This window comes from Monomorium pharaonis, chromosome 2 (assembly GCF_013373865.1).
Source record: "Monomorium pharaonis isolate MP-MQ-018 chromosome 2, ASM1337386v2, whole genome shotgun sequence".
Taxonomy (NCBI): domain Eukaryota; kingdom Metazoa; phylum Arthropoda; class Insecta; order Hymenoptera; family Formicidae; genus Monomorium; species Monomorium pharaonis.
Genome location: NC_050468.1, coordinates 1,407,552 through 1,421,028, shown reverse-complemented (window position 1 = coordinate 1,421,028; position 13,477 = coordinate 1,407,552). Strand labels below are relative to the sequence as shown.

General features: G+C 39.8%; 1 protein-coding gene across 7 annotated transcripts in view; it reads left to right on the top strand.

The window, feature by feature from the left end:
- The window catches only part of LOC105832304, a 591,095-nt gene that overhangs the window by 519,318 nt on the left and 58,300 nt on the right, over window positions 1-13,477 (top strand). The window contains exon 6 of one of the 7 annotated variants that reach the window (XM_036282913.1): window positions 4,527-9,124. The exons of the other annotated variants lie outside the window; for them this stretch is intronic. Coding sequence (XP_036138806.1) covers window position 4,527 — 1 coding nt within the window. The 3' untranslated portion in view covers window positions 4,528-9,124. Of the gene's footprint in view, window positions 1-4,526; window positions 9,125-13,477 lie in introns of those variants that run through there. 7 annotated transcript variants of the gene reach the window in all.

Below are 13,477 nucleotides of genomic sequence, written 5' to 3'. Positions count from 1 at the left end.
ATATTTTCGTGTCCATTATTTCATTCATGTTTTAAGTTCATACATATTGGTAATGTATTATGACTGAAGAGGACTAAGTATAGTCGAAACGTTTCTTTAACACAGTTTTATTAGTCGCGCTTATAATTATATAATGTTTATTTAATTAATTATAATGTATTAAGAAAATTTATCTTGGCTCGATACATTGACCTGTTTATCATATTATTTTTGCTTAAAAATAGAAAATGCAATTTATCCTGAATTAAATAAAATATCCTAAATAAAAATTGTGTAACTATTTATACTATATATATTTTTATAGTAGACATCTATTTTATTATAGTAGACACCTATTATTTGATATTATTTTTGAAGCAAAAACTCTAATTAGCTTTTATAGAAACCCAAATAGTTATGTAAATTACATTACGTATAGCGCCCTCTAAAGGCGCCTTTTAAGCGAAATATTGCACACATAAATTCTACTTGACAAGACCTTTCGAACGATATATAATACATATCCATTCGCGATTATTACTTGGTGCACTTTCCTTGTGAGTCAATGTTCCGGCAGATACGCACAGGCTTACAACAAGTACACGCAAACGTACGACCAATAGAAACCATCGTCGTACCTTATGTATTTCGATGTGAATAATTTGTACGGATGAGCAATGTGTCAGCCTTTGCCACATGGACAATTTCGATGGTCGAAGACGTCTCAAATTTTGACGTGAACGCGATCGCTGTTGAATCGTCCACAGGATATATTCTCGAAGTCGATCTGGAGTATCCGCAACATGTACACGATCGACACATTGACCTACCGTTTTGCCCAACGCGCGATAAGCCGCCTGACAAGCGAGAATATGAACTTCTAGCAACCTTGCACGATAAGAAGCGGTACGTCATTCACTATCGCAACTTGCAGCAATGCATGCGTCACGGTCTCCGCGTAACACAAATTCACCGTGTATTACAATTCGTTCAATCCGCATGGCTTCGCGATTATATAGAGCTAAACACACAATTTCGTATCCTCGCGAAAAACGATTTTGAGAAAAATTTGTAAAAATTGATGAATAATGCCGTATTAGGGAAAACTATGGAAAAAGTACAAAATCATATCGATGTAAAACTTTTGACAAAATGGAAAGGACGGTATAGTGCGGAGGCAATGATCATTAAACCAAATTTTCACAGTCGTACTATTTTTTCAGAAAATTTAATTGCTGTCGAACTCCGAAAACTTAAGGTGAAATTCAACAAGCCGATTTATGTAGGTATGTGTATATTGGACATATCAAAAATTTGCTTGTATGAATTTCATTGCGAGTACATGCTACCGCTGTACCATGACAAATCTAGAGTGATGTACACAGATAGTCTCGTGTACCACATTGAGTGCGACGACGTATATGAAAATATAAAACGCGATATCACAAGGTTCGACACGATTATCCGACTGATAATGCATACGGTATGTTTCTTGCGAATAAGAAAGTTCCCGGGCTAATGAAGGTCGAGAACAACGGCGCGATAATGACTGAGTTCGTTGGACTCAGAGCGAAAATGTACGCGTTAAAGGTGAATGAAAAAAATGACACTAAAAAGGCAAAAGGTGTAAAACGTAACGTTGTCGCAAGAACGATAACATTCGACGACTACATGCGGTGTCTGCGAGATGAGATAGAGATGATGCGTCATCAGTCGTATATACGATCCAAGCCACGCGAGATATACACGGTGTCTGAAATGAAAATCGCTCTGAGTCCATACGACGACAAGCGGTATCTCGTACCTGATTCGATAAAGACGTTACCCTGGGGCATTATCGAATACCCCTATAATATATTTTTGTATTATATACATATTTTATATTTTTTATTTCACGTATTCTGCATTCTACATTTATATTTTAATGTTACATCTCGCGTTTTGTTTACTCTATAGTTTACATTTCAAGTATTTTACGTTTTATACTTATTTTATAATTTTACTTTTAACACTTTATATATTTTGCGTGTTACACATATTGTATATATTATATTTTACGTTGTATGTATTTTTAAAATTAATTGATAATTTATGTGCAACGTTAAAAATGTATATTGTTTACGATCAGGTCATCAATCTTGTACACGCGTCTGCATTGAGATCTCAGCTCGAGCTTCTGTATTGCTATCACTACCGCCGTACAAGTCTTGCCAAACTCGAAGCCTCCCGATTCCACGTGAAAATCACGCTTCAACTCGCATGCTTCCCCTTCGAACTATCACGTTCCGATGAGTCGAAGATTCAGGCTGGTTTTAGTCAGTCTCAGTCAGAGCTTTCGAACGATCGCGGCGAGTCGAGTGTCCGCGACGTGTACAATTGACTAGCGGGTATCGCCGGAATTACTTTGTGCGTTACGAATCTTGACATTTTGCATAATTGTTAATTAATTGTTAATAAAGTTAGTGTGGGTTTCGAAGTGCAAATCAGCTTACTCTGTCCTCATCCTAAATCAAAACTTTCCTCACACTCTCTCTGAGTGGAATCAGCGATCTTAGTTCCCGCCTGAGAACATTCGCGCGTGAACATATATGATGGATGGATAATGAAGATGCTTCGTATATATTGCAAAAGTTATATATTTTTATATAATGTATACATTACAGTTTTATATGTTTATAATAAAAAAACAATTTTTATATATTTATAATAAAAAACAATTTTTATGGAATAAATAACATTGTCTTTGTGTATCCATGGACTTGGTTAGGTGGTATGGCTGTGAGCAAATGTGCGTAGAGAGCGTGAGCGATTCAAAACGTATTTAAGATAAGATAAAGCAATTTAGGACAAGCGTATAGAGGTAAGAAGTAGACGGAATAGCAGAAAAACGGAGGAATTGGAGGTAAGGTAGAAAATAAAAGAGGAGAGTAGGAAAGTCGTGGAATAGAAAATAAGCGGTTAGGAAGTTAGGTAGCATAGGCGAGCGTGGGAAGTTGCTGAAAGAAAGCAAGGATAGAACTTTAAAACGAAGTAAAGGAACGGGTGAGGTAGGCCAGAAAAAACTAACATTAGATAATGGAAAGCAAGGAAAGAAGGAGGTTAAGTTAACACTAGAGGGATTTAGAGAGAAAATTAAAGAGGAATTTAACCAGGCAATCAGTAAAGAAACAAAGTATATAGAGGCGATATGGGAAAAAAGGATAGCAGATTTGGAAGAGAAATACAAGGAGATAGAAAAAAGAGTAGGTAAGTTAGAAAAGGCAGTTAGGCGAGAAAATGGAGCAATCTGTAGGAAAAACAGAGGATGGTAGAAGTCAGTGGAGCGTAGCACTATCTAGGAGAAATAGGAATAGTGTAGCAAATACTAGCAGGAGTAGCTCTAGATGCAGTTACAGTAGAGCAAGTGAGATTTTAAATGATAGAGAGTTAGAAAAGTCAAGAAAATGGTGTTAGAAAAAGAAAAAGAAGAAAAGAATAATAATATTGTAATTAAAGGTATTAAAAAAGAGGATGTAGGTAAGGTAACAATTAACTGGATAACAGACATGCTGAAAAAAAAGTTAGAGATAGAAACTAAAGTAGAAAAATTCTGGTGGAACGGAGGAATGACAATAGTGTGCTTAGGCAGTCATGAAGTAAAAAAACAAGTAATGTACAATAAAAGAAAGTTAAAAGGGGAAAGTTTTTTTATTGAAAATGATCTGTCGTGGGAAGAAAAAATTATTCAAAGAGACATAGGTAGATGGGCTCAAGCTGAAAGAGAGAAAAGTAAGAATATAAAAATAGGAACAGGCAGAGTAAGGATAAACGGGACTTGGATAAAATGGGAAGACGCAGAAAAAAAATTAAGAAAAGAAAAAAGGAAAGAAAAGAGAGTGGAGTTAACCAAAAGAAGGCAGGATCTGGGGAAATAACGGAAAACTAGGTAGTTGTCAAGTGGGAAACAAAAAGGATAGAAATAGCGAAGGTTTTAATAGGGGAAAAAATAGGAATAAGGATAAAGAGGAGGATGTAGTTAGAAGATAAAGCGAAGAGACAAAAAGAAAAGGTTAGTTTGTAATGGAAAGAATAAAAAAGTAGAGCAGAGAAACAAGGGAAAGATCAAGCAAAATTTGTATAACGCAGGTAGGTGCTTAATGTTTTGGAATATCGCAGGTATAGTAAACAAGCATAAGCAGTTTTGGAATTACGTTACAGGTTTTGATTTTATTAGTCTCAGTCAAACATGGTTAGAACAGGAAGGTTGGAAAAGGAAGGATAAAGAATAGGTTGCCAGACTCGCATGTGTGGGAATGTAAATTCGCAGTAAAAAAAAGAAGTAGAACCAAAGGGGGCTTTTTAATAGGTATTAGAAAGGAATGGGGGAAAAAGATAGAGACAAAAATAAAAAAAGAACAAGAAGGACTGATAGTAACAAACATTAAGAGTAAAGCAGGAATACTCTATATCGTTTTAGTATATAATTCAGAGAATTGGAAAAATTTTGAGGATAAGTTAGATAAGATTCTAGAAAATGATAGGATTGACTATTCACTTTGGATTGACAGATTGGAGAATAGATGCAACTGTAGAAGAGAAATGGCAAAGAATTAAACAAACCATAAACGAGGCCATGGTAAGGAAAAGGATTAAAATATAAAAGAAGAAATTAGGACACAAGGACTGGTGGGACAGAAGCTGTACAAAAAAGAAAAGAGAAGTACATAGAATGTATAGGAAATGAAGACATGGAAAGACAGATTTACACATTAACAACACTTGTAATTGCCGTTGAGCGTAAACTGCTTCCACATATCGTTGTGCTCTTCAGCGTGCGATTAAAGCGTTCGACGACCGACGCCTTCATTACCGAGTACGTAGAATTATGGTTGATGTCGTGTTTTTGCAATAGTGTCTGCACGTTGGTATTGTAAAACTCCTTCCGCCCACACGTACTTGCTCAACACATCGATGACGGTGAGTATGTAGTGGTAACCTCTGTTGAAGCGCGAGTACAGAATCATCTCGACGATATTGGCCTGCCACAGATCATCGTACCCTCGAACTATGACGTGTCTTCGCGGAAAATTTCTTCTCGCTGAAGCGTGCAGTTCCTCGACGAGTCGTCGTTTTTTTTTTTGGAACTAACGTTGGATTTCGGCAATTTCATGTTATCAGTTTGATGTGGTGTATGAGAAGACACCGATCAACTGGTTCGTTTCGACGATACGCGAGTTAATTTATAATAAGACCTGCCTCGCAATTTTTCGATGATGGACAGCATCTCGTTATCGTGAGCGTTATGACCGGCTCGATGGGAGGCTTCGAGCAACCGTAGACGATCCACCAGTTCGTTAGGATTGTCCCAGTGCACGTAATCAATCACATTGTCATTTAGTGTCATAGCGCGAGGTAATTCCATCCCGATCGTACAATCATATCCTAATAACGGTGCAATTATATATTTATACTTGTATCCCTTATTGGCTAATAATCGGCCGTGTGCAACGTAACTACGTTTATGCGCGTTTGTAGCTAACAATATATCTTTGTATATTCGTTTATCGTTTGCCGTATAGACTGAATCATCGGGATAGCGTTTAAAGTTTAGCTCGTAAAGACCATGTGTACCAACGTATTTTACATCACCGATAATTATGTGATTACTACTATTGACGTCAAACGTTTTATTACCCAGCATCATACCATCCTTGTCTAAACGAACGCCGTACACGGTATCCATAATTTTCTCTTTTTCACCACGACCGCTGAGGAAATCTTCGATGTACTTTTGACCCAGCGGCCCCAAGTGCTGGGATAACGTTTCTAGACCCTCTGACGTTTGTAATCGATTTCGAACGGTTGCCGCAAACGAATCGTTGACTGATTCAAAAACAGTCTCGAGAGCCTCGTTTAACAGTTTTGGAACTCCAATCATTGATTGTACAGCTACTGTATGCGGTGTGGACGTTATCGCTGACGAATCTATCGCGTCGTTGGATGTACGCTGCACCGACAGTGAGGGTATATTCATTGCATGGTTTGACGTATGCTGCACCGACGGCGACGGTAAATTTAAGACGTCGTTTGACGTATACCGCATCAATTTGCTTGATTCGTTTAACGTATGGTCCACCGAATTGTCTTTTCGTTTCCTCTGTATCTTATTCTGTATCGCATCCTTCTGGGTGAACCTTCACGGTTCGTCTTTTACCGCACGGACGCCGGAATTATCGACAATCTTTTGCAACGGCTCGATGAGCGGCTGGAAGTGTCTTTTCGCCGCGATATTCTCCTCGATCCTACCGGTCTTCAACGCGCGATGTTTCTTTCGAATCGATTCGCTCGTTTTCTCAATCTCTTTCGCGATTTTCTCGCGCTCACGCGTATCGTTGTTTTCAACCATGTTGATAGAGAGCGTCAATCCATTCCGTTTCATCCCCAACGAAGTATCGACGACAACGAATTGCTTCGCGGCACCGCGAACTAGTTAAATCCTCTTTTGTATCGTCCGTTAGTAAGCGAGCTATCCTTGTCTATCACTAGGAATCCATAATCGCGCTGCCAACAATCGCGACATAACGCACAAAAATCATCGTACGACATATTTGTGTTAACATGATCGTTGTACACGTGCTTCAGGTTTAAATAGGATCAGCAGGTTCGCGTTGTCGCGTATAAGATGTTTAGATATTCTTACGTACGACTGACAGAGATAAAAGCAGTTGACGTTCGAGTGCTGACCCATCGCAAAATACTCTCTTGCGGCATCCTGCTTGTCGCATGCAATATCATCAAAGAGGAAAATTGAATTTGGAAGCGCTTCACTCGGCGGAAAGACGTCACAGTTATTGGAGAACGTAAAATAGTTGATTTCATTCATCGATCTCAACAAATTCTCCAAATACCGATATTTCGGCTGTTGCAAAGATTTCGAATACACGTAGACGTTCTCGAAACGTTCACCGTGTAGGCATTCCAACAAGTTTATCATAATGTTGGTTTTACCGCAATTCGATGGACCACAAATAATCGCGCGTATGGTAGTAGGCAGCATCGCGCCATGTTTGCGCCTCTCTCCGTCATTTCTCATTAGTCGTAATTTGTCATCGTAATTCGTAACGCATATCGTCAACGGCTGTCGTACGAATCTCATGTTTTCGAAATCTGACTATATGGCGAAATCGAACGCCCTATTAGGTAAGTGAGTGCAGCGTATGCTTTATTATGTATATGAGTATGTGTGCGTGTGTGTGAATGCAGCGTAGGGATAGAGAAAGCGCAAAGAAAAAAGATAAGCTTGTCGCAGCGTGTATCAATGGCCGCGCGGGCGTGACGCTATATCTCGCAATGGGTGGCTGTGCTTATCAATGGTTGGGTGTAACGCGGCTTATCGCTGTGCGTACTAATGGGTGATCCTGTTGAAGATGACTGTTAAATTAATATAAAATTAATATAATTCAACGTAAATTAATACACATAATGTTTGTCATTGTATAAAAAATTAATGTATTATTACATGCGTTTATTCTTAATATGTATTTTTTATTATGTATAGACAACATAAGGAATCAGCAACGACTCAACATTTTATTCACATTATTAACATTTTAACATACTTTTAACGTTCGTTTCACGTTTGCTTACGTACTTTTCACGTTCGTTCACGTACATTTCACGTTCGTTTCACGTTTGTTCACGTACTTCTTACGTTCGTTCACGTACTTCCCACATTTGTTTCACGTCCGTTCACGTACTTCTTACGTTCGTTCACGTACTTCTCATGTTCGTTTCACGTTCGTTCACATACTTTTCATGTTCGTTTTAGGTTCGTTCACGTACTTTTCACGTTCATCTCACGTTTGTTCTAAACATACTTACGTGTATGTATAACCGTTTTTATGTACTTATGTAGAACCGTTTTACGTATGTTTAACATCTCTTATATTTTTTTTTCTTTATTCAGAACGAAACATGTCGCGATATGGGACTATTTGTAGGCATGTAAAATCGCACGTCGCTCAGTATCAAACATGTATCTCATACTGTCACATCCCTCCGATATACTCGAATTGACCGCCGAGTAGTTACAATTTGTACCGAAACCTATTTTGCTACGTCCCTGGTGAAAATGGAAAATTTGAGCATAAGTTGAATGTAAAGAGAGAATAATAAAAGCGTTAACAAACCTTCTACGAAGTGTGAATTGAAACAATAAAATGTAAAAGAAGTGTTAACGCTTCTTTTACATCTCATTGTTTCAATATAATTTACGCTTCGCAGAAGGTTTGTAAACGCTTCTATTACTCTCCCTTTACATTCGACTTACACTCTTACTCTCCCTTTACATTCAACTTACGCTCCAATTTTACATTTTCACCAGGGATGTGTGTGACAACTATATTAAACACGTATGGGACAGGCTTCCGGAACATATAAGGGCTGATTCAGAGGTTCGAATCTATCGTTGTTGCTACGAGCATTACAATCAACCGTGGCAGCGAACGCACATCGACGGACCCGCGCCGTTGACCAAGAATTGTGTCGAATACCAACTATCGCAGCGGTAAAAAGTAGCTGTGGTCATTTGCTGAATCGTGCGATAAACGCTCTTCCTTTCGAGTTACATATTCCTGGTTACCAGTTTTACGGTCCAGGTACTCGGTAGAAAAAGCGATTGGCCAGAGGTGACCGAAGTATAAATCCGCTCGACACGAGCATGTCACGAGCACGACATTGCGTACTCTCGGAGCAACGAGCTCGCCGACAGACACATGGCGGAAAAGATCTCGCAGACAAAGTGCTAAGACGAGTAATCGCGAAAGATTCACCTGTCGGGGAAAGCCAAGACAAAGATCGGTATGGGTATGAAGAAGAATTCAACGAAAAAATCGACGAAAAAAAAAGGAAATTTCAGGCTGCAAAACGAGGCGATGCATTACCGATTTTACCAATATTGGGTGCATTCGGATCCTTGATTGGTGGAGCGACTGGTGTGGCAAAGGCGGTGAACGACAACAAAGCCGCGCGACGTCAGCTCGAGGAGTTACAGCTTCACAATCGCGCGATGGAAGGTCACGGCTTATATCTCGCCCCGTACAAACGCGGAGGAGGACTATATCTCGCCCCATACAAACACGGAAAAGGTGTACAGAAAAAAAAAAAACGTCGAAGAAACATTAACACTACCCGCAGGTGCGACGACGAACGTACAATTGACGCAACTGGTAAAACGCGCGCGTATTCCATATTTCAGGGTTGTTTCCATGCGTAACGCGTTACCGATAAGTGGTGCCCGTCTAAACAAGAGTGGTATCGTAAATTTGGACGATACGGCGGGCCCCGGTACTCACTAGGTGGCGTACGCAAAGAAAGGTAATTGCGTCACGTATTTCGGCAGTTTCGGCAATCTTCGACCGCCTAGAGAACTAGTGCGGGGACGGAGTGACAACAATTGAATATAATCGAACGTCCTACCAAACCTACGATCAGAGCATTTGTAAACAACTCTACCTACAGTCTCTCCGACGCGTGTGAATTTAAAAAGTTGAACTAATACGGCAAAGAGTCGGTATTTTACCACCATCATGTCGCTGACGTTTACGCTGAGCGGCAAGAGCAGCGTTCTCGCGGCATACTATGCTCCAGCTATAGATTTGAGCGACGAGTTCGGTCTAGCGATTTTTGAAACCTATAGCACGATACCGAACGTGAATGTCTCTAACAATACGTTTTAATTTGACAAAGACAACATGGAGATTACGATTCCCGAGGGATCGTACGAACTGCGAGCTATAAACGAATTTTTGAAACGCGCAATTTCGCGAAAACGTCCGCAACACGACGGAACTCGTTCCGATGAAAAAGTCGATGACGTCACGCGTGGGAACAGCGATCATGATGATGACGGGGAGTATCCGATAACGCTTCGCGCCAATTACAATACGATGAGATGCGAGATCAAATGCGCCTACAGAATACATTTTGGTAAACCCAACAACATAGGATCGCTGCTGGGATTCTCACCGAAGCGCGGTGTACTGCTACCGCGAAAATGGCACGAATCGGGCCCCGTCGATCAACATAATGAACGTGAACATTATTCGCCTGGAATGCAACGTGACCGCGGGCGCGTACAGCAACAATAAGAGTGTACACACGATATATGAGTTTTCACCGAGCGTGCCACCAGGATATAAAATATCGGAAAGCCCCGCGCAGATTTATCTGTCAATCATCGTATGGTGCATTACGGATCTGACAATACGCGCCGTCGATCAGAACGGACGATTGCTCGATTTTCGAAGAAAAGAAATCACGTCAGACTGCACGTGCGACGACGGTTACAACAATAACGCGAACGTGAGATGCTCGTGCTAAACACCTCGCAGCGCGCAAAAGATAACGTTATCTCCACACTAGTGCCGACGTTCCAACAGTCATCCGATACTCTTGCGATGACGTTTAATAATATTCAATCGTCCCGCTGTCCCGAAAAAAAAAAGAAGCTCAACGCGTCGAACGTTAAAGTTTTACAATCTCTGGTACAATTCGCAGTACGAAACATTTAATAACGATAACTGACATTCTAAACATCGGAGACGAGCCAATCTTCGACGATCGCATCGTCAAGATCGAGACTTACACGTACAACCCGTTTGCCAACACAACGTTCGGGCACAACGACGAGATACGAATACCCATACAGCAACAGGATCTGTACACGTTGCCGTTCGAAAGTTTTCTATATATCGAGGTTACGATACGCCGAAAAGTGACGATAAACAAACCAGCCAAGGGATTTTCAGTGGTACTGGAAAATAATTGCGTCGCGTTCATGTTCTATGAAATTCGATACGAGCTCGATGGTGTAGAAATTGATCGCAACAGAAATGTCAGAGTAACCAGCACACTGAAAAACTATGCAACGGTGTCGTCAGAGAAAAATGTGATTCTGAGGAGCGCTGGCTGGATTTCTGGCTGGGACGTAATTGGATACTTTAATTTTGGCGTACCGCTCAACATGTTGATGGGGTTCTGCGAGGATTACAGACGCGTGGTGATTAACGCTCGTCACAAATTAATTTTAATATGCACGCGTAATGATAACAACCGTCTGATGGGAAGTTCGGAGTTGGAACCCGTGATTGATATATTCAAGATACAATGGCGCATGCCTTACGTGCTGCTGAACGAGATACATAAGTTGTCGATGCTGTGTACTCTGGAGAGCAGACGGTACCTGAGCATGGCTTTCCGCTCGTGAGATCTGTAAGAGTTTCCGCTATTGCAGCAAATAACTAAGCATTTGTGGGCTATCAAGACCGCTACTCAGCTCGAGAAGCCGCGATAAGTCATCTTTGCTTTGCAGACGGGTCGAAAGAACATTGTATCCGAGGACTCAAGCCGATTCGATCATTGCGAATTGACAAACGTGAAACTGTATCTGAACTCGGAATGTTATCCGTACGACGATATGAACTTGGATTTCGATAAAAATAATTGGGCGATACTGTACGACATGTACGCGCGTTTCTGCAAGAGGTCTTATGAATACGAGTATCTCCAGCCGAACCTCACCGTTTCGACTTTTCTACTTAACGGTCCGTTCGTAATCATGGATTGCTCTCGACAGAACAAATTGGTCAAGAGCGCAACCGTGGACGTGCGCATACAATTTGAATGCAAAGAGTATGTACCGATGAATATCACCGCGTACTGCTTCATCATACACGATCATGTGGTTCAATACAACCCGTTGACAAACGTTGTGCACAAAATCACCTAACAACGTTGTCTCATTGTACATTAAAGGAGAGGACGATATATAACTCTACGATGAGTCGGAGTCAATCACAGTCTTCTCAAAAACAACAGTCATGTCTGCACTAACGTTCGTACGCCTGCAGTTTCATTGTTGGAAGAAGCTTTGCTGTGGAAGAATTTGTCTCTCTCAAAGATGGATTCGAACTCGCCCATTATATTTTTAAATGCTCAACACCATGGCATTGTCTCCCCAAGGCGGAGAGATATCAGGCAATGTGGTTAAGTAAGAATTATCACGGAATATCATGGAAGGATGGAATGGTTCTACACATCATATGGCTAGGAGTTTGATTACAAAGGCGGTGACGGATACAACAACGGCCGATGATGATGAAATTATTGTGTACGTCAAATACGTGAGAAACGGTAATGGCTGCGGGATTTGCTTCTGGACGAGGCGAGACAGGAAGTTTACGTCGAAAATATCGAGACGCATTACAAAGACATAGAACCTTTAAACAAGTTGGACGTTACAAACACTTTACGATGTCAGAATCATGTGAACAACTGCACTTTACAAAATGTATTTAAGCTGTTTAATTGGTAGTCTAAGAATAAAAAATAAATATATGTATATGTAAATAGTGTCCATTTTTACATCTTTTTATCCTCTCGTATTTTCCTTCTTTCCCCTTCTCGTTTTATTTATACAATAATTTTTTAAGTTAAAACTATATGTAGAAAAAAATAATGCTAACAATATAATTTTCTTTCACACATTTATTTATTATATATAAAGCATGTTATACAATATGATTCATAACGCAAGTAATTAGCTCACAGTTTACAAGATTGGTTTTATAATAATTTCACTACACATTTTACTTATCAATCTTGTCATATAAAGCATCATATACAATATTATCCAAAGCGTAAGCAATTAGCTTGCACTCTACGAGACAAGTTTTATCACATTTTTTGCGCAATAATTTTACAGCGTCGCTTTTATTAGCGATATGATTTTGATGTAAAATAGTAATAAATTTCTTATATTTATCACTCGCGCTATACGTATTTTGATGCATTTGATGGCACACATAATCGACACAATCTTCAAGTTCGAATAGGAACAGTAAAGTTGACGGCTTCATGTACATATAATTATCGCGGAACGTCAACGTTACAATATCTTCGTCGCGTATTTTTATAAGTTCTATAACCACATCGCGAACCAAAACTTTTGAAGGTACAGTTGACTACACAAATCGTTCAATATCTGAACGTTGCTCCATGAACGTTTTCTATGTTGCGTATGGCAAAATTATCTGATTGCCTTTGTTGTCGCCAAGCAGTATTTCCATATAGTATATAGGTCCCACGCTGATTTCAGTATCCAAGTATTTGTATGCTGTAGCAGTCAAAGCGTATCTCCTTTCCAAAATACGAGGAATATAACACGGCTGCGATAATGTTCTGTAAAAAAGAACATAGCGAGCTATAGAAAAATATACGATATTAATAAAAAGAAAAATTTTTAAAAATTATAAAATACTTACGGTTTATTGCACGCCTCATTCTGTTGGATCCGAACGTAATCGTTCATATTGTACATTTCTTTTCGGGAAGCTTAAAGTCCGTCTTCCACCGATCGATTGAGGAGCAACGTTGTCGGGGAGTTTTGTTGTCTGTCTTGTAACACGCGAGTGATGCGGTACCGTTGTTAGATAGTACAGTAAAATAGTATTTAAAAATG